Source organism: Entelurus aequoreus, linkage group LG05 (assembly GCF_033978785.1).
Source record: "Entelurus aequoreus isolate RoL-2023_Sb linkage group LG05, RoL_Eaeq_v1.1, whole genome shotgun sequence".
Taxonomy (NCBI): domain Eukaryota; kingdom Metazoa; phylum Chordata; class Actinopteri; order Syngnathiformes; family Syngnathidae; genus Entelurus; species Entelurus aequoreus.
Genome location: NC_084735.1, coordinates 19,419,607 through 19,447,603, shown reverse-complemented (window position 1 = coordinate 19,447,603; position 27,997 = coordinate 19,419,607). Strand labels below are relative to the sequence as shown.

The 27,997-nt window shown below is 41.0% G+C and overlaps 2 protein-coding genes across 4 annotated transcripts in view; one reads left to right on the top strand and one right to left on the bottom strand.

Annotated features, from left to right (window-relative positions):
- kat2b (K(lysine) acetyltransferase 2B) overlaps positions 1 to 2,829 on the top strand; it is a 31,682-nt gene extending 28,853 nt beyond the window's left edge. For both annotated transcript variants that reach the window (XM_062047310.1, XM_062047311.1), the window contains exons 16-18: positions 305 to 368; positions 468 to 552; positions 2,306 to 2,829. In XM_062047310.1, coding sequence (XP_061903294.1) covers positions 305 to 368; positions 468 to 552; positions 2,306 to 2,499 — 343 coding nt within the window. In that variant the 3' untranslated portion in view covers positions 2,500 to 2,829. The remainder of the gene's footprint in view (positions 1 to 304; positions 369 to 467; positions 553 to 2,305) is intronic.
- On the bottom strand, positions 173 to 27,729 carry sgo1 (shugoshin 1). 2 transcript variants are annotated; one of them, XM_062047312.1, is made up of 9 exons: positions 27,233 to 27,729; positions 17,876 to 18,078; positions 17,754 to 17,800; positions 14,134 to 14,192; positions 8,023 to 8,742; positions 6,481 to 6,633; positions 6,207 to 6,357; positions 5,998 to 6,138; positions 173 to 498 (listed from the first exon to the last, which is right to left on the bottom strand). In XM_062047312.1, the coding sequence occupies exons 1-8, from the start codon at positions 27,375 to 27,377 to the stop codon at positions 6,003 to 6,005; spliced, it is 1,614 nt and encodes a 537-aa protein (XP_061903296.1). In that variant the 5' UTR covers positions 27,378 to 27,729; the 3' UTR covers positions 173 to 498; positions 5,998 to 6,002. The 2 variants fall into 2 exon arrangements, with proteins under 2 accessions (XP_061903296.1, XP_061903297.1); XM_062047313.1 differs by having other exon boundaries at positions 6,207 to 6,297.
- Positions 27,730 to 27,997: the final 268 nt, after the last annotated feature.

Sequence of the window (27,997 nt, the reverse complement as noted above, 5' to 3'; positions counted from 1 at the left end):
TATGTATATATGTATATATATTATATATATATATGTATGTGTATATAAATACACATTATTATGTATACATACATGTGTGGGTATATTTGCTAATATGAGCATATATGTGGTGCCATTTGATGTCAAATTGAATTTGTTTATTGTTTAAAAATAAGACTATTACAATTTTTATTTATTTTTATTAGAATTCCTTTTATTGGGCGTGGAAGTGTTTAACAGCAATAAAGGAGGAACAACTGCATTGATATAGACTTTATGCAGACAGAGTATGATGATGTGAAGGTGAATGAGGTGTGTTGTGCAGGAAGGAGGTGAAGGATCCAGAGCAGCTGTACATCACACTGAAGAACATGCTGCAGCATGTGAAGGTGAGACACATGTTCAGTGAGTGAGTGAGTGAGTGAGTGAGTGAGTGAGTGAGTGCCCAACACCAACACTCACTTTACTTGGCTCTTCTTTCACCTTAGAGTCACCAGAATGCTTGGCCCTTCATGGAACCTGTGAAGAAAACAGAGGCGCCCGGCTACTACCAAGTCATCCGCTTCCCCATGGGTAATACTTACTTACATACACTCACTAATCACAGACTTACTTATGCCCGCTAATGAGAGACTCGCATACACTCACAGCCTTAAATACTCGCTCATTGCAGACATATATGCTCGCTAATGGCAGACTTACATATACACCCATTAATGATAGACTTACATATACTTGCTAATAATAGACTTACATACACTTGCTAATGATAGACTTACATATACTTGCTAATGATAGTCTTGCTTGCAGACTTACATACACTTGCTAATGATAGACTTACATATACTTGCTAATGATAGACTTGCTTGCAGACTTACATATACTTGCTAATGATACTTACATACGCTCGCTAATTATAGACCTGCTCGCATACTTACATGTGCTTGCTGATCGCAATCTTACAAACGCTCGCAGCTTTAAATACGCCCGCTAATGATAGACTTCCGCGCAGACTTACATAGACTTGCTAATGATAGACCTGCTCGAAGACTTACATAAACTTGCTAATGATATACCTGCTCGAAGACTTACATAAACTTGCTAATGATAGACTTGCATATGCTCGCAGACTTAAATACGCTCGCTAATCGCTTCTTTGGGAGTTTTGTGTCCAGAAAGGCAAGTGTTGCAATGTGATGGCACACACTCTCACTAATGATCCAACTTGCCTGCACATTCTGACCAATCTAATTAGTCTCACAGCTAAACAACATGTACTTACATACATACATATATATATATACACACATACACATCAACTGTAAGTCAGACTTGCTTTCTATTCCTGTGCTGAGGGTTATGTACTATGTCAACCACTGTACTTCCTGATGTAGGGCCAGACAAAGAACATATCTTCTTGCAATGCTGACCTAGAAAAGAGGTTGTGTTTACATGTTAGAGATGTTGAAGTGTGATGATACGCTCAACAGTTCACAAATGTTAAAGTGTGGAACATAAATGAATGTTGAGTGTGTGCTTTTACTGCCATCTAGTGTCTACTTATACAAATACAGTATTTGGTAGAACAGTTTACAATGAAGACATTCATAAAATCACAAGCTTAATGTGTAATGTAACTTTAATCTCAAAAAGCTCAGGATTTCAACATAAATTGGAAAACAAATAGTTTAGTTTCAAGCTCAGTGTCAAATTACATATATTATAATTAAATCATTTTTAGTTACAGGAGTTTCACACTTGAACTGTCTTTGTCCATCTTAAACCTTTATTTGGGAACTGTTGACAGCCGTCTTTTTCTATTGGTGAATGAGATTATCACACTTCAACATCTCTAACATGCAAAAGCTGCCTCTGTGCTTAGGTCAATGTTGCAAACTAAAACTATGTTCTTGTCTAACCCTGAATAAATAAATGCTAAATACGGAAAGCACATGTACATTACCCAGAAGGCTTAGCACTGTAGACAGGAGGACAACAACTGTGTGCTTTGATCAACAATTCATTTGACAGTTGGTGTTTTAAGACAAATGTATTATTGTAGTAAAACTGTTTGTGTGACGCAGGAAAGCTGAAAAAGACTTGTGTGTTGAAGACACCACATAACTAAGTTACTGCAAAAACATCAACTTTTACTCACAGCAAGTGATGGAGAGAGTTGAATGTGGTATTTCCACACAAAAGGACACGAGTGGGTGCAAAGTTGCACACTAGTGGCGAGAAAGGAAAAGTGTCCAATCAGAGTTCCTGCTGCACAGCAGATTACATACAAATATTAGAGCGTGTGTGTGTGTGTGTTTCCACCCAGACTTGAAGACCATGAGCGAGCGCCTGAAGAGCAGATACTACACCACACGCAAACTGTTCATGGCCGACATGCAGCGCATCTTCACCAACTGTCGTGAGTACAACCCCCCAGAGAGCGAGTACTACAAGTGTGCCAACCTGCTGGAGAAGTTCTTCTACACCAAGACTAAAGAAGCCGGCCTGATGGACAAGTGAAGAGCGGGAGACAAACATCCTTCCTTGCCATGTGCCACGTAGGGCAGTTTGACTATCAAAAAGCACTTTGATCATTTGCCAACTTAAGCATTTCCTTTCTCTTCCTCCGCAATTTGACTGCTGTTGACTTCAACGCTCTGGAGATGTTTGTGTGCTCTAATTCGTCAAGTCTTAATTTATTCTTTGACATTTGTACTGCAGTTAGACAACTTTCTACTTTGTGCAATACTCTGTCATTTCTTGTGTTTTGTAACCAGAAAAGAAACATTTTGTATGAGACGCCTGCACTTTGATGCTTTTATAGACGCAATAAACATGACGTCACGCTAACATTTAACTCCACTTTCTTTGCACGCCAGCAGTTAACAAGTACACAGGGGTAAGCTGGCTAAAAACTTAGCATATTTCTACTCATACTATAAACCTGCTCAGTGGCCTAGTGGTTAGAGTGTCCGCCCTGACGTCGGTAGGTTGTGAGTTCAAACCCCGGCCGAGTCATACCAAAGACTATAAAAATGGGAGCCATTACCTCCCTGCTTGGCACTCAGCATCAAGGGTTGGAATTGGGGGTTAAATCACTAAAAAATATTCCCAGGCGCGGCCACCGCTGCTGCTCCTTGCTCCCCTCACCTTCCAGGGGGTGATCAAGGGTGATGGGTCAAATGTAGAGAATAATTTCACCACACCTAGTGTGTGTGTGTGTGACAATCATTGGTACTTTAACTTTACAGAAAAAAAGGCAGCCAGAATTTACTGTAAATGTTACTTCTTTTTTTTTTTACTGTAGATTTTAAGAAAATATATGCAATTTTACAGTTAAATTTTGGGACCTGAGCTGCCAGTTTGTTTTTTGTTGTTTTTTTACCGCAAATCAACTACTGTGGATTTTTCTGTGTATTACTGTAAATGCCATTACAGCACTAGTTTATTACAGTAAAAAAAGGCAGACAGAATTTAATGTAAATTTTACTTTTTTTTATACTGTAAATAAAAAAACTGCAATTTACAGTAACATTTTGGCACCTGAGCTGCCAGTTTTTTTTAACCGCAAATCAACAACTGTAGATTTTCCAGTGTATTACTTTAACCCCATAACTGCACCACAGTTTATTACAGTAAAAAAAGGCAGACAGAATTTTACTGTAAAATTTCCTTTTTTTTTACTGTAAATAAAAAAAGTGCAACTTTACAGTAAAATTTTGACACCTGAGCTGCCAGGTTTTTCTGTTTTAATTTTTTTTTTTAACTGCAAATCAACAACTGTAGATTTTTCTGTGTATTAATGTAAATGCCATAACGGCACCACAGTTTATTACAGTAAAAAAAGGCAGACAGAATTTACTGTAAAATTTACATTTGTTTTTTTTACTGTAAATTAAACAAAACTGCATCAAGGGTTAGAATTGGGGGTTAAATCACCAAAATGATTCCCGGGCGCAGCCACTGCTGCTGCTCACTGCTCCCCTCACCTCCCATCAAAGGGATGGGTCAAATGCAGAGGACAAATTTCACCACACTTAGTGCGTGTGTGACTATCATTGGTACTTTAACTTAAACTTAACTTCAAACACAAAGCTATATATAACCTAGAGGTCCAACGGTTTCAAAATGAGTTGAAAAAGTTAGCAAGTATCAAGTTCTGACTAAGGTGTACAGCTGCAAAATTGGTTTAAAACGTTACACTGCAAAAAAATGAAATCTAAGTAATATTAAATATCTCAAATAAGGCTGATATTTGCTTATTTTCTGTCTAATAAGATCATTCTTCTCACTAAGCAGATTTTATGTTAGAGTGTTTTACTTGTTTTAAGGGTTTTGGTCCTAAATGATCTCAGTAAGATTTTACAGCTTGTTGCTGAGATTTGATGACCTATATTGAGTAAAACATGCTTAAAACTAGAATATCAACTGTTGCAAAGCTGTGTCATCAACACTCACAAGTATAAAACTACTTGTTTAAAGTAATAATTTCTTACTTCAAGCATGAAAAAAAAATCATGATGTATGCATATCATTATGTCAAGATAATGGCACTAGCATTTACTTCATTTAAGAATATTTTTCAACATATTGAGCAAAAAGGTCTTTTTTTTTCTACCAAGAAAAGTGCACTTATTAATACTGAGAATATACTTATTTTAAGGTATTTTTGAGTTCATTGAGGTTAGTTAATTTGACTTGTTTTGGAAAGTCTTGACAAGCCGAATTTTCTCGTTCTATTGGCAGATAATTTTGCTTAGTTCAAATAAAATACCCTGTAATTGTTGTATTTTTTTGTTCTTGTTTTTGAACACTGACTTTGTGCAGTGTAGCAAATAACTGCCAAATTAGGACTGCGGTGAACGGTTGTAAAATTAGATTACAAAGTTAGCATACCTCAAGTACCGTATTTTTCAGACTATAAGTCATAGTTTGGCCGGGGGTGCGACTTATACTCAGGAGCGACTTATGTGTGAAATTATTAACACATTAGCATAAAATATGAAATAATATTATTTATCTCATTCACGTAAGCGACTAGACGTATAAGATTTCATGGGATTTAGCGATTAGGAGTGACAGATTGTTTGGTAAACGTATAGCATGTTCTATATGTTATAGTTATATGAATGACTCTTACCATAATATGTTACGTTAACATACCAGGCACGTTCTCAGTTGGTTATTTATGCCTCATATAACGTACACTTATTCAGCCTGTTGTTCACTATTCTTTATTTATTTTAAATTGCCTTTCAAATGTCTATTCTTGGTGTTGGCTTTTATCAAATACATTCCCCCAAAAATGAGACTTATACTCCAGTGCGACTCGTGTTTTTTTCCTTCTTTATTATGCATTTTCGGCCGGTGCGACTTATACTCCGAAAAATACAGTACCAAATTATTACTCTGGGGTAAAGGGTTGCAAAATTAGTCCAAACAGGTACTAAGTTCTAGGACTGCAGTGAACGGTCGTGAAGTTAGGTGAAAAAAAAAAAGTTAGCAAGTTATGCGACTGAGGTGTACAACTGCAAAATTAAATTAAAGTATTTAAGTAAAAGTTAAAGTACCAATGATTGTCACACACACACACTAGGTGTGGGGAAATTTGTCTTCTGCATTTGACCCATCCCCTTGATCACCCCCTGGTAGGTGAGGGGAGCAGTGAGCAGCATCGGTGGCCGCGCCCGGGAATCATTTTTGGTGATTTAATCCCCAATTCCAACCCTTGATGCTGAGTGCCGAGCAGGGAGGTAATGGCTCCCATTTTTATAGTCTTTGGTATGACTCGGCCGGGGTTTGAACTCACGACCTACCGACGTCAGGGCAGACACTCTAACCACGAGGCCACTGAGCAGGTATTAGCATGCTAAGTTACATGACTGAGGAGTGCGGTTGCAAAAGTTAGCATTTTCTAATGTTTATTGGGCAAATTGAGGGCGCATACAATTGATTGGATGAAGAAAAAAGTGGTTGCTATGGTTACAAGGAAAAAGACGGTGAGTAAAAAAAGGTTACCGTCATCAGCGACATCCAACAAAGGACTCGTTGTACTTGTCCAACTTGACTGAAGTCCTGGACCTCCTGCCGAGCGGCGGCTTGAAAATAGGCGAGGTGAGGAACTGCGTGTCGGTGAACTTGTCTCCACGACGCAGTTTCCTGTCAGGAAGAAGGCCGTCTTTCAGCAGCGGTGAAAAAAGAGGTAGAGAGCGGCGGGAAGAACGTACGCGTGTAAGGAGGGCTCCTTGTAGTCCACCACCATGGTGCAACGCCGCTTGCGTGCGGGGACGGGCGTGGAGCAGCGCGCTCGGCCGTAGGCTGCGGGGGACATATTGGTCACATCACACAGACTCAAGCCCCGCCCTGCTGTCCTCACACCTGGAGAGGAGGTGCAGAAGAAGAAGAAGAAGAAGAAAGGTGCGGGGAAGGAAGAAGTGGCGTGCAGACAGCGTGAAGACGTGACCACAGGCAGCGAGCGCTAAGCTAACAGAAATATTTTACGTTTCTTGCACGTCTTTGGTCGCTGGCTGGTCTGCTTGGGCGGCGTGACGTGGTCACACCCCGCCTCTCCAAACATGGCCAGAACACTGTGGATCCTCTTCATCTCCACCTCCACCTGAGGACTCACCTCGTACACTTCCTGTTGGACAGCCTCTGAAAGGAAACAACTCATTCAAGACTGAAAATAGACTTTTACCATCAGGACTTTTTTACCATCAGGACTTTTTTACCATCAGGACTTTTTTACCATGATAACTTTTTTACCACCATGACTTTTTTACCATGATAACTTTTTTACCATCATGACTTTTTTACCATCATGACTTTTTTACCATCATGACTTTTTTTACCATAACTTTTTTACCATCATGACTTTTTTACCCTCATGACTTTTTTACCATGATAACTTTTTTACCATCATGACTTTTTTACCATCATGACTTTTTTACCATCATAACTTTTTGTAGCTCTTTTTACAGCCCGACACTGGTCATAGGCCGACACTGGTCATAGGCCGACACGTGTCATAGGCCGACACGTGTCATAGGCCGACACGTGTCATAGGCCGACACGTGTCATAGGCCGACACTGGTCATTGGCCGACACTGGTCATTGGCCGACACGTGTCATAGGCCGACACTGGTCATAGGCCGACACTGGTCATAGGCCGACACTGGTCATAGGCCGACACTGGTCATAGGCCGACACTGGTCATAGGCCGACACTGGTCATAGGCCGACACTGGTCATAGGCCGACACTGGTCATAGGCCGACACTGGTCATAGGTCGACACTGGTCATAGGCCGACACGTGTCATAGGCCGACACTGGTCATTGGCCGACACTGGTCATTGGCCGACACTGGTCATTGGTCGACACTGGTCATTGGTCGACACTGGTCATAGGCAGACACTGGTCATAGGCAGACACTGGTCATAGGCAGACACTGGTCATAGGCCGACACTGGTCATTGGCCGACACTGGTCATAGGCCGACACTGGTCATAGGCCGACACTGGTCATAGGCCGACACTGGTCATAGGCCGACACTGGTCATAGGCCGACACTGGTCATAGGCCGACACTGGTCATTGGCCGACACGTGTCATAGGCCGACACTGGTCATAGGCCGACACTGGTCATTGGCCGACACGTGTCATAGGCCGACACGTGTCATAGGCCGACACGTGTCATAGGCCGACGCTGGTCATAGGCCGACGCTGTTCATTGGCCGACACGTGTCATAGGCCGACACGTGTCATAGGCCGACGCTGGTCATAGGCCGACGCTGGTCATAGGCCGACGCTGGTCATAGGCCGACGCTGGTCATAGGCCGACGCTGGTCATAGGCCGACGCTGGTCATAGGCCGACGCTGGTCATAGGCCGACGCTGGTCATAGGCCGACACTGGTCATAGGCCGACACTGGTCATAGGCCGACACTGGTCATAGGCCGACACTGGTCATAGGCCGACACTGGTCATAGGCCAACACTGGTCATAGGCCAACACTGGTCATAGGCCAACACTTGCTGGTAAAAACTCACCAGGTGTGTTGGGGCTGCTGTCCTTCCTGGAGAGACGTCCTCTCCGGGTAGTGATGGTCTTTGTGGTCTGGGGAGACGTGCGCCTCCTCCTGGTGGTCTTGGGGACATACAGACTGTCATTGGACTCGGAGGACGGCGACGTCGGCGAGCCGTCGTCACTCCTGGCGGGCGTCACCGTGCGCGCTTTTGCTTCCTTTAGAGGCGGCGCCTGGTCGGGCTTGGCTTTAAAGGGCGTGACATGGACCGCCTCCTCACAGTCAAAGTCAAAGGTGTCGTTGAAGCCCAGCGAGGAGTTCATGTTAGTTGGCGGCGGCGCTTTGGACCGCGTGGCCGAGCGGTCCCGACTCTTGGAGCGTGTCCTGGGTTTGGAGTTCTCCCAGGGCTTCTTCAAAGGGGCACGCTCCGTCTTGCGGCCTCGCTCTGCGGCTTTCAGCGCGGAGGGTTCTGCTTTGGAGCGGCATCGCTTCCTGTTGGGTGGCGGCGGGTCGCTTCTGATTGGCTCCAGTCTTTCTGTGTGGTCGGGGTCAGAAAGTGGAGCATGGAGGACATCCTGAGGCTTCGCTGCGTCACCACTAGGGGGAGGAGCCACCGACTCCAAGTCACCACAGGAGCGCCACTCTTGCACGCGCTCACACCGCCTCCTGCTCTTTTCTCCTGCAGGTCGCCGCCTCACAGACACCGTAGAAGGCAGAAGAACAAGACGCTGTGTGTCAGGATGCTCTGTGGAGATCATGATTTCAGTACGGCATCAAACACTGCAGTCACATCAACATACTAAACATACGGTCTTTGACTAATGCATTTCCTCCAATAATTTTAAAAATAAGACATGATAGAGCTGTAATTATAATACAAAACCCAAAAGCAGTGAAGTTGTCACGTTGTGTAAATGGTAAATAAAAAGAGAATACAATGATTTGCAAATCCTTTTCAACTTATATTCAATTGAATAGTCTGCAAAGACAAGATATTTCATGTTCACACTGGAAAACTTTGTAATTTTTTGCAAATGTTAGCTCATTTGGAATTTGATGCCTGCAACATGTTTCAAAAAAGCTGGCACAAGTGGCAAAAAAGACTGAGAAAGTTGAGGAATGCTCATCAAACACTTATTTGGAACATCCCACAGGTGAACAGGTTTATTGGGAACAGGTGGGTGCCATGATTGGGTATAAAAGCAGCTTCCATGAAATGCTCAGTCATTCACAAACAAGGATGGGGCGAGGGTCACCACTTTGTCAACAAATGCGTGAGCAAATTGTTTAAGAACAACATTTCTCAACCAGCTATATTGCAAGGAATTTAGGGATTTCACCATCTACGGTCCGTAATATCATCAAAAGGTTCAGAGTATCTAGAGAAATCACTGCACATTAAGCAGTAAGCCCGTCACCTTCCATCCCTCAGGCGGTACTTCATAAAAAAGCGGCATCTGTGTGTAAAGGATATCACCACATGGGTTCAGGATCACTTCACAAAACCACTGTCAGTAACTACAGTTGGTCGCTACATCTGTAAGTGCAAGTTAAAACTCTACTATGCAAAGCCAAAGCCATTTATCAACAACACCCAAAAACGCCGCCGGCTTCGCTGGGCCCGAGCTCATCTAAGATGGACCGATGCAAAGTGGAAAAGTGTTCTGTGGTCTGACGAGTCCACATTTCAAATTGTTTTTGGAAACTGTTGACGCCGTGTCCTCCGGAAGAGAATCATCTGGATTGTTCTAGGCGCAAAGTTGAAAAGCCAGCATCTGTGATGGTATGGGGGTGTATTAGTGCCCAAGGCATGGGTAACTTACACATCTGTGAAGGCACCATTAATGCTGAAAGGTATATACAGGTTTTGGAGCAACATATGTTGCCATCCAAGCAACGTCTTTTTCATGGACGCCCCTGCTTATTTCAGCAAGACAATGAATGCCAAGCCACGTGTTACATCAACGTGGCTTCATAGTAAAAGAGTGCGGGTACTAGACTGGCCTGCCTGTAGTCCAGACCTGTCTCCCATTGAAAATGTGTGGTGCATTATGAAGCCTAAAATAGCACAACGTAGACCCCCGGATTGTTGAACAACTTAAGCTGTACATCAAGCAAGAATGGGAAAGAATTCCACATCAAAAATTGGTCTCCTCAGTTCCCAAATGTTTACTGAGTGTTGTTAAAAGGAAAGGCCATTTACACAGTGGTAAAAATGCCCCTGTGACAACTTTTTTGCAATGTGTTGCTACCATTAAAGGCCTACTGAAATGAATTTTTTTTATTTAAACGGGGATAGCAGATCTATTCTATGTGTCATACTTGATCATTTCGCGATATTGCCATATTTTTGCTGAAAGGATTTAGTATAGAACAACGACGATAAAGATTGCAACTTTTGGTATCTGATAAAAAAAAGGCTTGCCCCTACCGGAAGTAGCGTGACGTAGTCAGTTGAACATATACGCAAAGTTCCCTATTGTTTACAATGATGGCCGCATGAAGTGAGAGAGATTCGGACCGAGAAAGCGACAATTTCCCCATTAATTTGAGCGAGGATGAAAGATTTGTGGATGAGTAAAGTGCAAGTGAAGGACTAGTGGGGAGTTGAAGCTATTCAGATAGGGAAGATGCTGTGAGAGCCGGGGGTGACCTGATATTCAGCTGGGAATGACTACAACAGTAAATAAACACAAGACATATATATACTCTATTAGCCACAACACAACCAGGCTTATATTTAATATGCCACAAATTAATCCTGCATAAAAACACATACGTGTTTGTTATGCTAGCTCCTAGCTCCTCTGCTAGCTCCTAGCTCCATAGAACACGCCAATACAATTCAAACACCTGATCAACACACACAATCACTCAGCCCAAAAGACCGTTCACCTAACCCAAGGTTCATAAAGCTTATATATTTTTAAAAAGTTACGTACGTGACGCGCACATACGGTCAAGCTATCAAATGTTTAGCAGCCAAGGCTGCATACTCACGGTACCTGATATTCAGCTGGGAATGACTACAACAGTAAATAAACACAAGACATATATATACTCTATTAGCCACAACACAACCAGGCTTATATTTAATATGCCACAAATTAATCCTGCATAAAAACACCTGCGTGTTTGTTATGCTAGCTCCTAGCTCCATAGAACACACCAATACAATTCAAACACCTGATCAACACACACAATCACTCAGCCCAAAAGACTGTTCACCTAACCCAAGGTTCATAAAGCTCATATATTTTTAAAAAGTTACGTACGTGACGCGCACGTACGGTCAAGCTATCAAATGTTTAGCAGCCAAGGCTGCATACTCACGGTACCTGGTATTCAGCTGGGGATGACTAAAACAGTAAATAAACACAAGACATATATTTACTCTATTAGCCACAACACAACCAGGCTTATATTTAATATGACACAAATTAATCCTGCATAAAAACACATACGTCTTTGTTATGCTAACTCCTAGCTCCTATGCTAGCTCCTAGCTCCATAGAACACGCCAATACAATTCAAACACCTGATCAACACACACAATCACTCAGCCCAAAAGACCGTTCACCTAACCCAAGGTTCATAAAGCTCATATATTTTTTAAAAGTTACGTACGTGACGCGCACGTACGGTCAAGCTATCAAATGTTTAGCAGCCAAGGCTGCATACTCACGGTACCTGGTATTCAGCTGGGGATGACTAAAACAGTAAATAAACACAAGACATATATTTACTCTATTAGCCACAACACAACCAGGCTTATATTTAATATGACACAAATTAATCCTGCATAAAAACACATACGTCTTTGTTATGCTAACTCCTAGCTCCTATGCTAGCTCCATAGAACACGCCAATACAATTCAAACACCTGATCAACACACACAATCACTCAGCCCAAAAGACCGTTCACCTAACCCAAGGTTCATAGAGCTCATATATTTTTTAAAAGTTACGTACGTGACGCGCACGTACGGTCAAGCTATCAAATGTTTAGCAACCAAGGCTGCATACTCACGGTACCTGGTATTCAGCTGGGAATGACTAAAACAGTAAATAAACACAAGACATATATTTACTCTATTAGCCACAACACAACCAGGCTTATATTTAATATGCCACAAATTAATCCTGCATAAAAACACCTAAGTCTTTGTTATGCTAACTCCTAGCTCCTATGCTAGCTCCTAGCTCTATAGAACACGCCAATACAATTCAAACACCTGATCAACACACACAATCACTCAGCCCAAAAGACCGTTCACCTAACCCAAGGTTCATAAAGCTTATATATTTAAAAAAAGTTACGTACATACGCAAAAAAAAGTTGCGCACATACGGTCAAGCGATCAAATGTTTAGAAGCCAAAGCTGCATACTCACAGTAGCACGTCTGCGTCTTTGTCATCCAAATCAAAGTAATCCTGGTAAGAGTCTGTGTTGTCCCAGTTCTCTACAGGCGTCTGTGTATCGAAGTCAAAAGTCCTCCTGGTTAGAGTCTCTGTTATCCAAGTTCTTCCATCTTGACTGCATCTTTCGGGAATGTAAACAAAGAAGCGCCGGCTGTGTACTGTTGTTGCTGACTACGTTCGAAAAATACGTCCATTTCGCACCGACAACTTTCTTCTTTGCTTGCTCAGCTTCTTTCTCCATAATGCAATGAACATGATTGCAACAGATTCACGAACACAGATGTCCAGAATACTGTGGAATTATGAAATGAAAACAGAGCTTTTTCGTATTGGCTTCAATGTGGAAGGCATACCCGTGTTCGCCGGGCTACATCACGCGCATACGTCATCCTCAGAGGCGTTTCGAACCGGAAGTTTAGCGGCAAATTTAAAATGTCACTTTATAAGTTAACCCGGCCGTATTGGCATGTGTTATAATGTTAAGATTTCATCATTGATATATAAACTATCAGACTGCGTGGTCGGTAGTAGTGGGTTTCAGTAGGCCTTTAAATTCTAAGTTAATGATTAGTTGCAAAACAAAATTAAGTTTCTTAGTGTGAACTAGGGCAGCACGGTGGCAGAGGGGTTAGTGCGTCTGCCTCACAAAAAACGAAGGTCCTGAGTAGTCCTGAGTTCAATCCCGGGCTCGGGATCTTTGTGTGTGGAGTTTGCATGTCCTCCCCGTGACTGCGTGGGTTCCCTCCGGGTACTCCAGCTTCCTCCCACCTCCAAAGACATGCACCTGGGGATAGGTTGATTGGCAACACTAAATTGGCCCTAGTGTGTGAATGTGAGTGTGAATGTTGTCTGTCTATCTGTGTTGGCCCTGTGATGAGGTGGCGACTTGTCCAGGGTGTACCCCGCCTTCCGCCCGATTGTAGCTGAGATAGGCGCCAGCGCCCCCCGCGACCCCGAAGGGAATAAGAGGTAGAAAATGGATGGATGGATAGTGTGAACTAGGGCTGCAACAACTAATCGATTAAAATCGATTATTAAAATAGATGCCGATTAATTTAGTCATCGATTCGTTGGATCTATGCTATGCGCATGCGCAGAGGTTTTTTTTTTCTTTTCTTTTTTAATAAAAATTGTTTTTCTTTTTTTTAAATAAAACTTTATTTATAAACTGCAACATTTACAAACAGCTGAGAAACAATAATCAAAATAAGTACGGTGCCAGTATGCTGTTTTTTTTTCAATAAAATACTGGATAGGATAGAAATGTAATGTCTCTCTTTTATCCGATTATTAATCGAAGTAATAATCGACAGATTAATCGATTATCAGATTAATCGTTAGTTGCAGCCCTAGTGTGAACATTAAGTATCCTGTCTTTGTAGTCTATTCTAGGGCTGCAACTAACAACTAATTTGATAATCGATTAATCTGTCGATTATTACTTCGATTAATAATCGGATAAAAGAGACAAACTACATTTCTATACTTTCCAGTATTTTATTTTAAAAAACAGTGTACTGGCACCATGTTCTTTCAACTTCCCAAATAAAACAAAGCAAATCCTACAAAAATGTTTTTTTTTTTTAATAAAGTGCACCATTGTCATGCACAATAGCAATCGTTTTTCTTGGGGGAATTTCAAACCTGGCTACTACTGTGTGCCAACTTCACTGGTTTTGAGTTTTGTATTTTTATCTCAGGTCAGTTTCATACCTGCACAATCTGTGGAGATGTCACACAAAGTTGTCTTGGTCTCACTGATGCGCTCTCTCCTGTAGATGGACAGAAAATACAGTCAAGATCCAATTCCTCTACTTGACTGTAGATTGTAAATAATTACCAGCAAAGAATTAAAATGCAAAAATCACAAAATTGAGGGATCATACAAAAACGTTTTGAGTAGACTGTATAACACATCTGCAATACTGGTCCTGTTTTTGCCCGATATCGGGTTGATTTCAAATGTTGTAGTAATAGCTACTGCTAGCGTAGGTTTGTAAAATAATCACTTTTTAGTCAGGGATACAACTTTTCCCACTTCTAATACATTACTGATAGTGGAGCCTTGAGTATAGGCTCATACCGATATCAGCAGGAATCAGAAATCTCATAAATTCCGGACAATAAGCCGCTGCTTTTTTCCTACACTTTGTACCCCGCGGCTTATAAGACTGTGCCGATAATTTAGGAATTTATCTTCGCTGACGGCCATAATAAAGTTTTCAAAAAACAAAAACAAGCAAATACACTAAGAAGGTGTGTTATTGTTGTGCTAGGGCGCCATCTTTTGAACGAGTTCCCTCACTGCAGGTGCTGCAGTGTCCTTCCATTTAGTGCTTTCAAGTTACCGGGAGTAGAGAGCCAGTTCAGTCTTCTAGCCGTCAATAGCATTTCTACTCGTATGGATACTTCATTCATCAACAAATGAATGGATAGATTACTAATATAAATATAACATATTTCTATGTACACGTCAGTTCAAATGTAATAACCTCTTAATGGAATGTAACTGAATGTGGCGCACTGCCATGGCAATATCTTAAAAATAAGGGTATTTTACGTGAAAACAAATGAAAGTAATAAAATGTATTGTAGCCCGCAGAAGAAGTCACACAAAGTCAGACACTATTTTTAACTTTTATTGCCAATATGTGACCCGTGCTGGCAAAATGAGTCGGAATACGCACAGGCTAATTTTGACCTACAGGCAAATAAGTGAAAAAAATGTATCCTGGTTGAAATTTAGATTTTCACAAAAATAAGTCCATAAAGCCACAATCTAGCGATCTCAATCATCGAAGTAGCAAGAAAACATCTTAAATCACCTTTATTTGAAGGTTTTGTACGAGGTATGTCTTCAGAAATTAGTCCTTTGTGTTAAAATTCCTTGAGAAAATCAAGTGTTTTCAACGCTCACTCGCGGCAATAAGGGGGAATCCCCCTAGCCATATTTGGTATCATTGTGACGCCAAGTTTACGTACTTTCTAAAAATGAGCATGGAATTCCCGATGACGCCATTCTGAACCAATATAATTTGAGTTTTTAAACCTGTCCGGCTTGTTGCTAACCGGAACACCGGTCGCTGTAAGGCGTACCCTCATTGGTTGAATCACCCCGCGCGGTGCATTGTGGTATCATGGCAGCGCCCTGATGAAAAACAACACAGTAATTCGAGCGGAATATTTGGTGAAAAAAGGTGATTTCGAACATTTAATTATTATTTTTGTGGATAAGTTAGACTGTTTTACATTCCGTAATGGATTTAGAAGGTGGAGAGGGTACACAGGCGGTTGCAAGTGCGCTAAATTCACTGCAGTCGGCGAATCTTCTTAGTGCTGCTGGTCAGGAATATTACGGACAGCTGACCAGCTGACAAACTGACCAGTGAACAAAAAAACTGTGACTAACAGTGTTGAAATTTTTGTACATAACCGTTTTCAATAGAGTTGAATATATATTTTTCCTTTAGACATGGGATTTGACTTTAATTGTACCAATTTTGGTGTTGCTACAAGGACTTTTAAGGTATGGTTGCTATGGAGTTTTGTTTTGGAACATTCTGTTCTGGAACAGTAAACTTTAAGCTGTTTTTTCTCAAAACGGACCCTCAAACTTGGTCGACTTCAATCGGATGTAACTCTGTCATTTTCTGTCCGATTCCAACAAACCATACATCCTTTTGTAGGTCTTTAGATGGAGAATGTGTAAATAACAATTAATTCAGTTTTTAAAATTTCCTCATTGTGACTCATTTTGCCAGCACAGGTCACATATTATGATAAACGGTACAATTCCAACAGGTTTTACCTGCCCACAAACACTTTCGTTACATAACAACACTTCCTCATTCTCTGCCAATCCCCTTTCAGACCCGGACGGTGTGTTTGAGATCATGGGAAAAATGAACACCAAATCAAAAACCACACGGACGTAAAACATTAACACCAGCAGGTCGTTACAGTAGATATATAGTTATGTGTATAGCCTATTAATTTGTGCACTATGTGATGCACTGGAAATTCGGCTGATGAAAAAAGACTTTGATCACCAAAAACAGCTGCCGAAAGCGGCTGTAAACAAGACACACGCCATTGTCTAATTGTGCAATGTGGACCTAACTTTAATATATTGTGGACATCCATCTACAAAATGTGCAAACATTAAGAGGACAGGGGCGGCTTTTAAGGAGCGAAAGTCCAACTGGAGCAGCAGCGCCAAGCAAGTGTGACGTCATGCTCGCCTCTCTAGTCAGGGACATGGACAGACAGAAGTAGTCTACATTTTATAATAACACAAGAAAAAGAAGCTAGATTTGCTGCTAGCCTTTTTAATAGAAGTCATTAAAAGTCTCTGGACAAAGTACATTGTACAAAAAGCAGCAACAATTGAAAATATGTTAAAATTATATAAAAATATATGTAAGTACTTATTATATTGACAGATTTCTTTTTAAATATATGTCAATGTTTCCCACACATTCATTTATTTGTGGCGGCCCGCCACGAAAGAATTACATCCGCCACAAATAAAAAAAATAAAAAAATAATTTAAAAAAATTGTCCTCTCCAGCTTCTCAGGCAAATCATATAGTTGATGTAGATGCCCATATAGGCTGTTCAGATTTACTTTACAAAAGAGAAGTGTAGGATACTTCTCTTGTTGCCTTATTTGTATTTGACCACTACTGTTTTCTGTTTATTTGTTACTGACTGTGGCAGGACACCTCTGCCTCTGTTTCACTTTATGTTGCTGGTAATTAATATGGTTGTAGTAGTAGGCTAAAGTTTAATTATTTAGTATGCACTAATTAAAGGGGCAGAGCTTTAAGAGACATTTTAGCTTTTATATTTTATAAGATATATTTTTTGTAAGAACCACAATTAATAAATATATTTCAGTGAATAACTTATTGTTCAAATCTGTATATAAATATGTACATAAAGTGTTGTAATTATATTGTTAAATGGATGGATGGACGTTTAAAACAAAACTGTTATTAATTAGTAAGTATACATTTTTTGAGCCTTTTTAGAGAAAATCATATCATTGTAGTAAATTATGCAAATTACTCGATGATGTCATGGTGACCACGCCCATAGCCACGCCCCCACCGCCACAGGTATCTTGGCAGTTTATGGGAAACACTGTATGTATATATTTTTCAAGAAAATCATATCATAGCAAATGATGCGATGACATCATGGTGACCACAGGTCTCTTGGCAATCTTGGGGAAACCCTGCCCTTATTCTTCTGTTTGATATTTTCCATTACAATGGAAGGTAACTGAGGTTGTCATGTAGAAGAAATAGGAGGTTTTAAAATAAGAGTACCTTAATGAGTCCATGCAGGTTTCCACAGGGACGCCTGCTGCTTGTATCTACACCACAACAAACATGCATTATTTTCAAGTATTATCTTGTGCCGCTTCCCAGGAGGTAAAAATGAGAACTACCTGCAGAGAAGACGCTTCCTGCTGTTGGAGTTTCTTCCTGAGCAGCAGCAGGTGCAGGAAGAGCGCTTGCTGCTCCTTCTGCATGTGCAGGATGACAACTTTAGCCTGCCTCACGTTCTCCTTCTCCGCCTGCAGAGCCAGGGCCAGCGCCTTGTTGTTCTCCTGCACCCCCTTCAGGATGCCAGCGTGTGTCGCCCTCATTCCTGCCATTAAAAAACACAATAGATCAGGCACGATCAGTGTGTCTTCTAATCATTGAATTTTCCTTTCATGAATGGAAATTGAAAATACAAAAACAATTACTGGACGGTAAGCCGTTACTTTTTTCCTACGCTTTGATTCCTGTGGCTTCTTAAACGGTGCGGCAAATGTATATAACATTTTTGCTGGTGGCCATAATGCAAATAGTTTTCACTAAACGCATGCAAATAAACTGAAAAGGTGTGTTGTTTGTGCTATGGCGCCATCTTTTGGACGAGTTTGCTTGCTGCAAGTGTTTGCTGGGGTTTAAAGCTTTGAACCTGAAGTCCATAGTGATTCTTCATTCATACATCCTAGCAACATTTGTAAGTTTTACAATATAACTAAACCATCCTAGGTTGGATGTTTGTATGAGTGTTTTCATGCGTATTTGTAAATGCTATCGTAATGTAATGAAGCTAGCGTTGTTAGCATGAGCTAACATGCTAACTTGTCTGTGTTAGTATCATTAACTTACAACAGCATTCTTTTTGTATTGTTTCAGTTTCACAAATTCCTCAGTAAATTCACCAAAACGTCACTGTGGAGTTATTGAGTGTTTAGCTGATTGGAGAGCTAGCTTACACAGCTAGTGGGTCCATGACAATGACTTCTGTTTTGTTTGATCAACCATTTTACTGCCGTGTTACAGACACTGTTTGCAAACATTTAAATTATGTAAAAAAAAAAAAAAAGTAACATTTGTAAAAAGGTTTCTGTGTAAACAACTAATTTCACAACATATATATCTGCGGATTACAGTCCAGTGCGGCTAATAAGGGGAACAATTCTAAAATGTTGTGGGTGCGGCTTATATAATGTCTGAAAAATGGAGTGACTGCTGGCTGTTGCGAAAAAGCTAAGTATCGTTCTATCTGTGTGCTTCTAATTGTTTTACAGCTTTCTTTTCTACTTCCCAACCATACTTAGTAGTCGTATTTAACTTGCAAATCACCCGATCTCTGTCTCACCACCCCTCTCTCAGCTAGCTAGCTGCTAAGCTAACGAAGCTAGCGCGGAGAAAGGCGGTGTCGGTCTGAAGGAATCTGCTCCCCCACGTCGCGACCACTTCCCCGAAGACAGCAAGAACTTAACTCGGTGAAAGAAATACCGTGAGCCGTTCTCATGGATAAGTTGGCTCTGCTAGAGGGCCGTGTCCGCCAGTTAGGGCAGAGTAATCTCGTAACTTTAGACGTCGCGGACACATCTGCTAGCGTTAGCTGTAGCGAGCTAACTAGCCCAGTTTATAGCAGCCCTAAGCGGCCTATAAGCAACGGTGAACCGGTTGAGACGCATAATAGATTCAGCCCTTTAGCTAGTCCTACACCCCAGTCTACCGGGCACCACACCTTAGTGACTCCATCACCCGAAACATAAAGCTTAGCAAATCAGCCACAATTAAGTGTATTCCCGGGGCCAGAGCACCTGACATTGAAGCTAATCTTAGGGAGCTAACTCGCAACAGGCCTAGTAAACACGTACGACAGGCTAATCGCACCACTAGTTATGCAAACATAGTTGTACACGTCGGCTCCAATGACACTAGGATGAGACAGTCAGAGATTACAAAGAGAAACATAGTTAGGACTTTTAATTTAGCTAGAAAGGTGTCCAGGCATCGAGTACTTGTCTCTGGCCCCTGCGAGAGGCAATGATGAGAGGTATAGCAGATTAGTCTCGCTTAACAAGTGGCTGGCTAGTTTTTGTAGACAACAGGTACTAACGATTATTGATAATTGGCCCTCTTTCTGAGGCAAACCGGGCCTGCTGATGAGGGACGGCCTTCACCCTATCCAGGAAGGCCCCTTCATCCTGTCTAGGAACATAGATTATTGTTTGAGTCACACTTTACTAACTACACTACAGCAGTCGGTCACAGGCAATTACAATGTCTGTTAGTCCGGGTGAAGAGTCAGTTAAGATAGAACTAGCCAGCGCCGGGCTGGAAAATCCCTGCACACATAGCATTTCTCCTAGAATAATACACAACTCACATAATGTTTTTTCTGCAGTGACTGTGCCAGAGGTGGACATGCATTCTACTGAGGTGGCTAATTATGATGCGTTCAGTGTATCGCAGCACCAAGCAAACAATCTGAAGATTGTTGTAACAGTTAGAGATGCTACCTCAGTAGAAGCATTTAAGTCCCATCTTAAAACTCATTTGTATAATCTAGCCTTTAAATAGATCCCCCTTTTTTTTTTAGACCACTTGATCTGCCGTTTCTTTTCTTCTCTCCTCTTCTCCCCTGTCCCTTGCGAGGGGGAGTTGCATAGGTCCGGTGGCCATGGATGAAGTGCTGGCTGTCCAGAGTCGGGACCCCGGGTGGACCACTAGCCTGTGCATCGGTTGGGGACATCTCTGCGCTGCTGACCCGTCTCCGCTCGGGATGGTTTCCTGTTGGCCCCGCTGTGGACTGGACTCCCGCTGATGTGTTGGATCCACTGTGGACTGGACTTTCACAATGTTATGTCAGACCCACTCGACATCCATTGCTTTCGGTCTCCCCTAGAGGGGGGGGGGGGGGGGGGGGTTACCCACATATGTGGTCCTCTCCAAGGTTTCTCATAGTCATTCACCGACGTCCCACTGGGGTGAGTTTTTCCTTGCCCGTATGTGGGCTCTGTACCGAGGATGTCGTTGTGGCTTGTACAGCCCTTTGAGACACTTGTGATTTAGGGCTATATAAATAAACATTGATTGATTGATTGATTGATTGATTCCCGTCATATCAATTCCTAGATATGGCCGAAACAATTTAAAGTGCACTACGCAAAATAAACGCAACATAATTAATATTACTACTACTACAGATAACTTTAACAAGAATTCCTCAAAACAGCCCACTACCTATAATATGGGCTTTTTAAAGGCCTACTGAAACCCACTACTACCGACCACGCAGTCTGATAGTTTATATATCAATGATGAAATCTTAACATTGCAACACATGCCAATACTGCCGGGTTAACTTATAAAGTGCAATTTTAAATTTCCCGCCACACTTCCGCTTGAAAACGTCTCGGTATGATGACGTATGCGCGTGACATAGCCAGTTTAACAGAGGTATGGCTTCCCCATTGAAGCCAATAAGAAATAGCTCTGTTTTCATCTCATTATTCCACAGTATTCTGGACATCTGTGTTGGTGAATCTGTTGCAATTTGTTCATTGCATTATGGAGAAAGAAGCTGAGCAAGCAAAGAAGAAAGTTGTCGGTGCGAAGCGGATATTTTGCGAGGGAAGTCAGCAACACAACACAGCCGGTGTTTGTTTACATTCCCGAAAGATGCTGTCAAGATCGAAGAACTCGGACAACAGAGACTCTAACCAGGAGGACTTTGATTTGGATACACAGACGCGATACCGTGAGTACGTAGCTGCGCTTCCAAACATTTGATCGCTTGCTATAACTAGCTCGAGCTAGTAGCTAGCATAACACCTAGGTGTTTGTTATGCGGGATTAATTTGTGGCATATTAAATATAAGCCTGTTTGTGTTGTGGCTAATAGAGTATATATACGTCTTGTGTTTATTTACTGTTGTAGTCATTCCCAGCTGAATATCAGGTCCCACCCACGCGCTTCCAAACATTTGATCGCTTGCCCGTACGTGCGTGTCATGTACGTAACTTTGGTTAAATATATAAGCTTTATGATCGGGCTGAGTGAGTGTGTGTGTTGTGCAGGTGTTTGAATTGTATTGGCGGGTTATATATACGGGATCCCGTCCATATAACCCGCTCGAGCTATAACTAGCTCGAGCTAGTAGCTAGGAGCTAGCATAACAAACACCTAGGTGTTTTTATGCGGGATTAATTTGTGGCATATTAAATATAAGCCTGGTTGTGTTGTGGCTAATAGAGTATATATATGTCTTGTGTTTATTTACTGTTGTAGTCATTCCCAGCTGAATATCAGGTCACCCCCGGCTCTCACAGCATCTTCCCTATCTGAATCGCTTCCACTCCCCACTAGTCCTTTACTTGCATTTTCCTCATCCACAAATCTTTCATCCTCGCTCAAATTAATGGGGAAATCGTCGCTTTCTCGAATCCGAATCTCTCTCACTTCTGGCGGCCATCATTGTAAATAGGGAACTTTGCGGATATGTTCAATTGACTACGTCACGCTATTTCCGGTAGGGGCAAGCCTTTTTTTATCAGATACCAAAAGTTGCGATCTTTATCGTCTTTGTTTTATACTAAATCCTTTCAGCAAAAATATGGCAATATCGCGAAATGATCAAGTATGACACATAGAATAGATCTGCTATCCCCGTTTAAATAAAAAAAATTCATTTCAGTAGGCCTTTAAACATAAGATCATCGTCTCCCAAAACGTTATTAGTTAATGAGGTCATTAGAGACAACAATCTTAACGTCATTGGTCTCAGCGAAACCTGGCTCAAACCAGACAATTTTTTTGCGCTGAACGAGGCATCTTCTCTTAACTATACGAATGTGCATATTGCCCGTCCCCTTAAAGGGGGTGGGGTGTCGCACTAATATACAGTACAATGAAAACCTTAACCTTACCCCTAACCTAAGTAATAAATATAAATCATTTGAGGTGCTTACTATGAGGTCTGTTGCACCGCTACCTCTCTACCTGGCTGTTATCTACCGCCCCCCCTGGGCCCTATTCGGACTTTATCAGTGAATTCTCAGAGTTCGTTGCTGATCTAGTGACACACGCCGACGATATAATTATAATGGGGGACTTTAATATCCATATGAATACCCCATCAGACCCTCCGTGCGTGGCGCTCCAGTCTATAATTGATAGCTGTGGTCTTACACAAATGATAAATGAACCCATGCATCGCAACGGTAATACGATAAATCTAGTGCTTGTCAGGGGTGTCACCACCTCCAAAGTTATAATACTCCAGTATACTAAAGTAATGTCCGATCATTACCTTATAATATTTGAAGTTGTGACTCACTGTCAACAAGCTAATAATAATAACTGCTTTAGCAGCCGCAAAATCAATGTTATTATGAATTATTGACCTATCCGAGGTTCCCATTACTTCACATCAAATATTCCACTAAGAAAAATATTTTTGGTGGAAGATTTTGCCAATTTGGTAAATAAATAACCAAAAAATGTATGTTTTGTTGTTTTCTTACTGAACCGAAAATGAACCGAACCGTGACCTCTATGTCTATGACCGAAATGTTTGTGTACCGTTACACTCCTACCTAATACCATTTACTACTTCAACATTTCTTGCCCGATTTTTAAACAATTCCAACACCGACCAATTCAGCTCTTTCGGGACATTCATGCTCCTAATCATTTTCCAAAAATCCAGCTTTCCCCAAAATTTCCAGGAAGTTCCCATTGAAATGAATGGGACATTTTTTCCAAGTTGCACAATTCCCACATTTTTCAACCTATTCAAACCATTCCAACATCAACACATTCCACTCATCCTGGACATTCAAAGTAACACTTTCCCAAGTTCTGAACCAAATTCCGGTTTTGCTGGAAATTCAAACTCTTTAACATTCAAACTGATGTTACATTCATACTACATTCTGACAGCATTTTACTTCACCTTCAGCATTGGAGCATTCACACGCAATTACTTCAGGAATTGCCTCTTCTAGTTTTCTTTTTGCATTTCAAAATAAAATTCAAATGAACCAATGTTTGGTTTTTCCATTTCCGTTCCTTAAAATACAATTAAATGATGAAAACACACACTGATGTCAGACACTGTCAAACCATTCAAGGTTTTTTTTGCCATTTTCCCAAAAATTCCCGCTTTTCCCGAAATTCACCCTTTTTTTTTCTGAAATTCCCATTGAAATGGGAAATTCTTGAAAGTTCCACAACTTCCACATTTTTAATCTGATTAAAACTGTTCCAAATTCGAAATATTCAGCCTGTTCAGGAAGTGTGTGCTCTACTTCAACCATTCTAAAAAAATAAATAAATAACAATCCCAGATTTCCCATAATTCCCTTTTTTTGGGGCATTTCCCCATTCAAAACGAATTGGCCATTTTTCAAACTTCCACAATTCCCACATTCTTCAACACATTCCACCATTTTGGGAATTCAAACTACCTTTTTTTCCCAAGTTAAAAAAAAATTCCGGATTTTCCCCAAATTCCCTAATACCATTTACTACTTCAACATGTCTTGCCTGATTTAAACAATTCTAACACCGACCAATTCAGCTCTTTCAGGACATTCATGCTCCTAATCATCTTCCAAAAATCCCGCTTTTCCCAAAATTTCAGGGAAGTTCCCATTGAAATGAATGGGGCATTTTTTCCAAGTTGCACAATTCCCACATTTTTCAACCTATTCAAACCATTCCAAAATCAACACATTCCTCTCATCCTGGACATTCAAAGTAACACTTTCCCAAGTTCCGAACCAAATTCCAGTTTTCCTGGAAATTCAAACTATTCTTACATTCTGTCAGCATTTCACTTCAACTTCAGCATTGGAGCACTCACACGCAATTCCTCCAGGAATTGCCTATTTTGCATTTCAAAATGAAATTCAAATGAACCAATGTTATTTTGTTTTTCCATTTCCGTTCCTTAAAATAGAATTAAATGATGAAAACACACACTGATGTCAGACCATTCAAGTTTTTTTTTTACTATTTTCCCAAAAATACCAGCTTTTCCCAAAATTCACCCTTTTTTTCCTGAAATTCCCATTGAAATGGGACATTCTTCACAGTTCCACAGCTTCCACATTTTTAATCTGATTTAAAGGCCTACTGAAATGAATTTGTTTTATTTAAACGGGGATAGCAGATCTATTCTATGTGTCATACTTGATCATTTCGCGATATTGCCATATTTTTGCTGAAAGGATTTAGTATAGAACAACGACGATAAAGATTGCAACTTTTGGTATCTGATAAAAAAAAAGGCTTGCACCTACCGGAAGTAGCGTGACGTAGTCAGTTGAACATATACGCAAAGTTCCCTATTGTTTACAATGATGGCCGCATGAAGTGAGAGAGATTCGGACCGAGAAAGCGACAATTTCCCCATTAATTTGAGCGAGGATGAAAGATTTGTGGATGAATAAAGTGCAAGTGAAGGACTAGTGGGGAGTTGAAGCTATTCAGATAGGGAAGATGCTGTGAGAGCCGGGGGTGACCTGATATTCAGCTGGGAATGACTACAACAGTAAATAAACACAAGACATATATATACTCTATTAGCCACAACACAACCAGGCTTATATTTAATATGCCACAAATTAATCCTGCATAAAAACACCTGCGTGTTTGTTACGCTAGCTCCTAGCTCCTCTGCTAGCTCCTAGCTCCATAGAACACGCCAATACAATTCAAACACCTGATCAACACACACAATCACTCAGCTCAAAAGACCGTTCACCTAACCCAAGGTTCATAAAGCTTATATATTTTAAAAAAGTTATGTACGTGACGCGCACATACTGTCAAGCTATCAAATGTTTAGCAGCCAAGGCTGCATACTCACGGTACCTGATATTCAGCTGGGAATGACTACAACAGTAAATAAACACAAGACATATATATACTCTATTAGCCACAACACAACCAGGCTTATATTTAATATGCCACAAATTAATCCTGCATAAAAACACCTGCGTGTTTGTTATGCTAGCTCCTAGCTCCTATGCTAGCTCCTAGCTCCATAGAACACGCCAATACAATTCAAACACCTGATCAACACACACAATCACTCAGCCCAAAAGACCGTTCACCTAACCCAAGGTTCATAAAGCTTATATATTTAAAAAAAGTTACGTACATACGCAAAAAAAAGTTGCGCACATACGGTCAAGCGATCAAATGTTTACATACTCATACTCACAGTAGCACGTCTGCGTCTTTGTCATCCAAATCAAAGTAATCCTGGTAAGAGTCTGTGTTGTCCCAGTTCTCTACAGGCGTCTGTGTATCGAAGTCAAAAGTCCTCCTGGTTAGAGTCTCTGTTATCCGAGTTCTTCCATCTTGACTGCATCTTTCGGGAATGTAAACAAAGAAGCGCCGGCTGTGTACTGTTGTTGCTGACTACGTTCGAAAAATACGTCCATTTCGCACCGACAACTTTCTTCTTTGCTTGCTCAGCTTCCTTCTCCATAATGCAATGAACATGATTGCAACAGATTCACGAACACAGATGTCCAGAATACTGTGGAATTATGAAATGAAAACAGAGCTTTTTCGTATTGGCTTCAATGTGGAAGGCATACCCGTGTTCGCCGGTCTACGTCACGCGCATACGTCATCCTCAGAGGCGTTTCGAACCGGAAGTTTAGCGGCAAATTTAAAATGTCACTTTATAAGTTAACCCGGCCGTATTGGCATGTGTTATAATGTTAAGATTTCATCATTGATATATAAACTATCAGACTGCGTGGTCGGTAGTAGTGGGTTTCAGTAGGCCTTTAAACTGTTCAGGAAGTGTGTGCTCTACTTAAACAATTCTAAAAAAAACAAAAAACTTCCCGTATTTCTCACAATTCCCTTTTTTTAAATTTTCCCCATTCAAAACGAATTGGCCATTTTTTCAAACTTCCACAATTCCCACATTCTTCAACCATTTTGGAAATTCAAACTACCCTTTTTCCAAGTTAAAAAAAATTCCCGATTTTCCCCAAATTCCCTAATACCATTTACTACTTCAACATGTCTTGCCCGATTTAAACAATTCTAACACCGACCAATTCAGCTCTTTCAGGACATTCGTGCTCCTAATCATTTTCCAAAAATCCCGCTTTTCCCAAAATTTCCAGGAAGTTCCCATTGAAATGAATGGGACATTTTTTCCAAGTTGCACAATTCCCACATTTTTCAACCTATTCAAACCATTCCAACATCAACACATTCCTCTCATCCTGGACATTCAAAGTAACACTTTCCCAAGTTCTGAACCAAATTCCAGTTTTCCTGGAAATTCAAACTCTTCAACATTACATTATGTCCGCATTTCACTTCAGCATTGGAGTATTCACACGTAATTACTTCAGGAATGGCCTCTTTTGCATTTCAAAATGAAATTCAAATGAACCATTGCATTAATTCAGTTGCTTAAAATAGAATTAAATGATGAAAACGCACACATTTGGAGTCTTTCTGTACTCACCGCTGCTTTTGTTTAGCAGACCGAACTTTCCTCTGCTGAGCGTCGCTGCCCTGGCGAGACTTTTGTTCCTCTTTTCCGTCATCTTCTCCTTCAAGTCCCCCAAACCTTGCCGGTGAGGCTTCTTCATGATCCGTTCTCTTGCCATAACTGAGGATTTTAAATGAATTGGCGCGAAAAAGACACTTTTAAAAAAAAAACCACGCTAGCTAGCTAGCTAGCCACCTAGCCAAACAAACTAGCTGTAGCGTTAGCTCGGCGTCAAGCAGGACTAAAACGGCGAGGGTTCACCATAAAAGGTGGAAGCTATGTGGATATAACCTGCCGGAATCTGTATCTATACACAACATTTGGCGTTAAAACGAGTGTTTAGCTCAATTAGTCACTAAAATACTGTATTCTCGCGACGTTCGCCTCTCTTCCAGGCGCTCATATTCGAAATACGTGCTGCGCGCGCTGATTGGTCAGGGCGGAAATGACGTCACTTCCGTTGAAGAAATGCCCGCAGGAAACACAGAAGACGATGGCCAACTAAACGACAGGCTGCCTTTAAAAACAAGTAATTAGAACTGTATGTTTAAAACACTTTCTACCTCTAACAACCAAAAAGCTTTGAAAACGATGATGCTGTGTTCCAAATTTAAATGATTTACTGAAATTGTGTGAGCCTATGGCTTATTTTGCACTTTGTTTGTTGTATGTATATATTATATATATACAACAAACAAAGTGCAATATATAATATATACTAGATCCAGAAATTATCCC

Excerpts from the sequence above, each read along its gene's own strand:
- sgo1 (XM_062047312.1), bottom strand. The coding sequence starts at position 27,377 with ATGGCAAGAGAACGGATCATGAAGAAGCCTCACCGGCAAGGTTTGGGG. Across the intron at positions 18,079-27,232 it reads TCTGCTAAACAAAAGCAGCG|GAATGAGGGCGACACACGCT; the intron begins GTGAGTACAGAA and ends TTTTAATGGCAG. Across the intron at positions 6,634-8,022 it reads CAGCAGCCCCAACACACCTG|AGGCTGTCCAACAGGAAGTG; the intron begins GTGAGTTTTTAC and ends GTTTCCTTTCAG.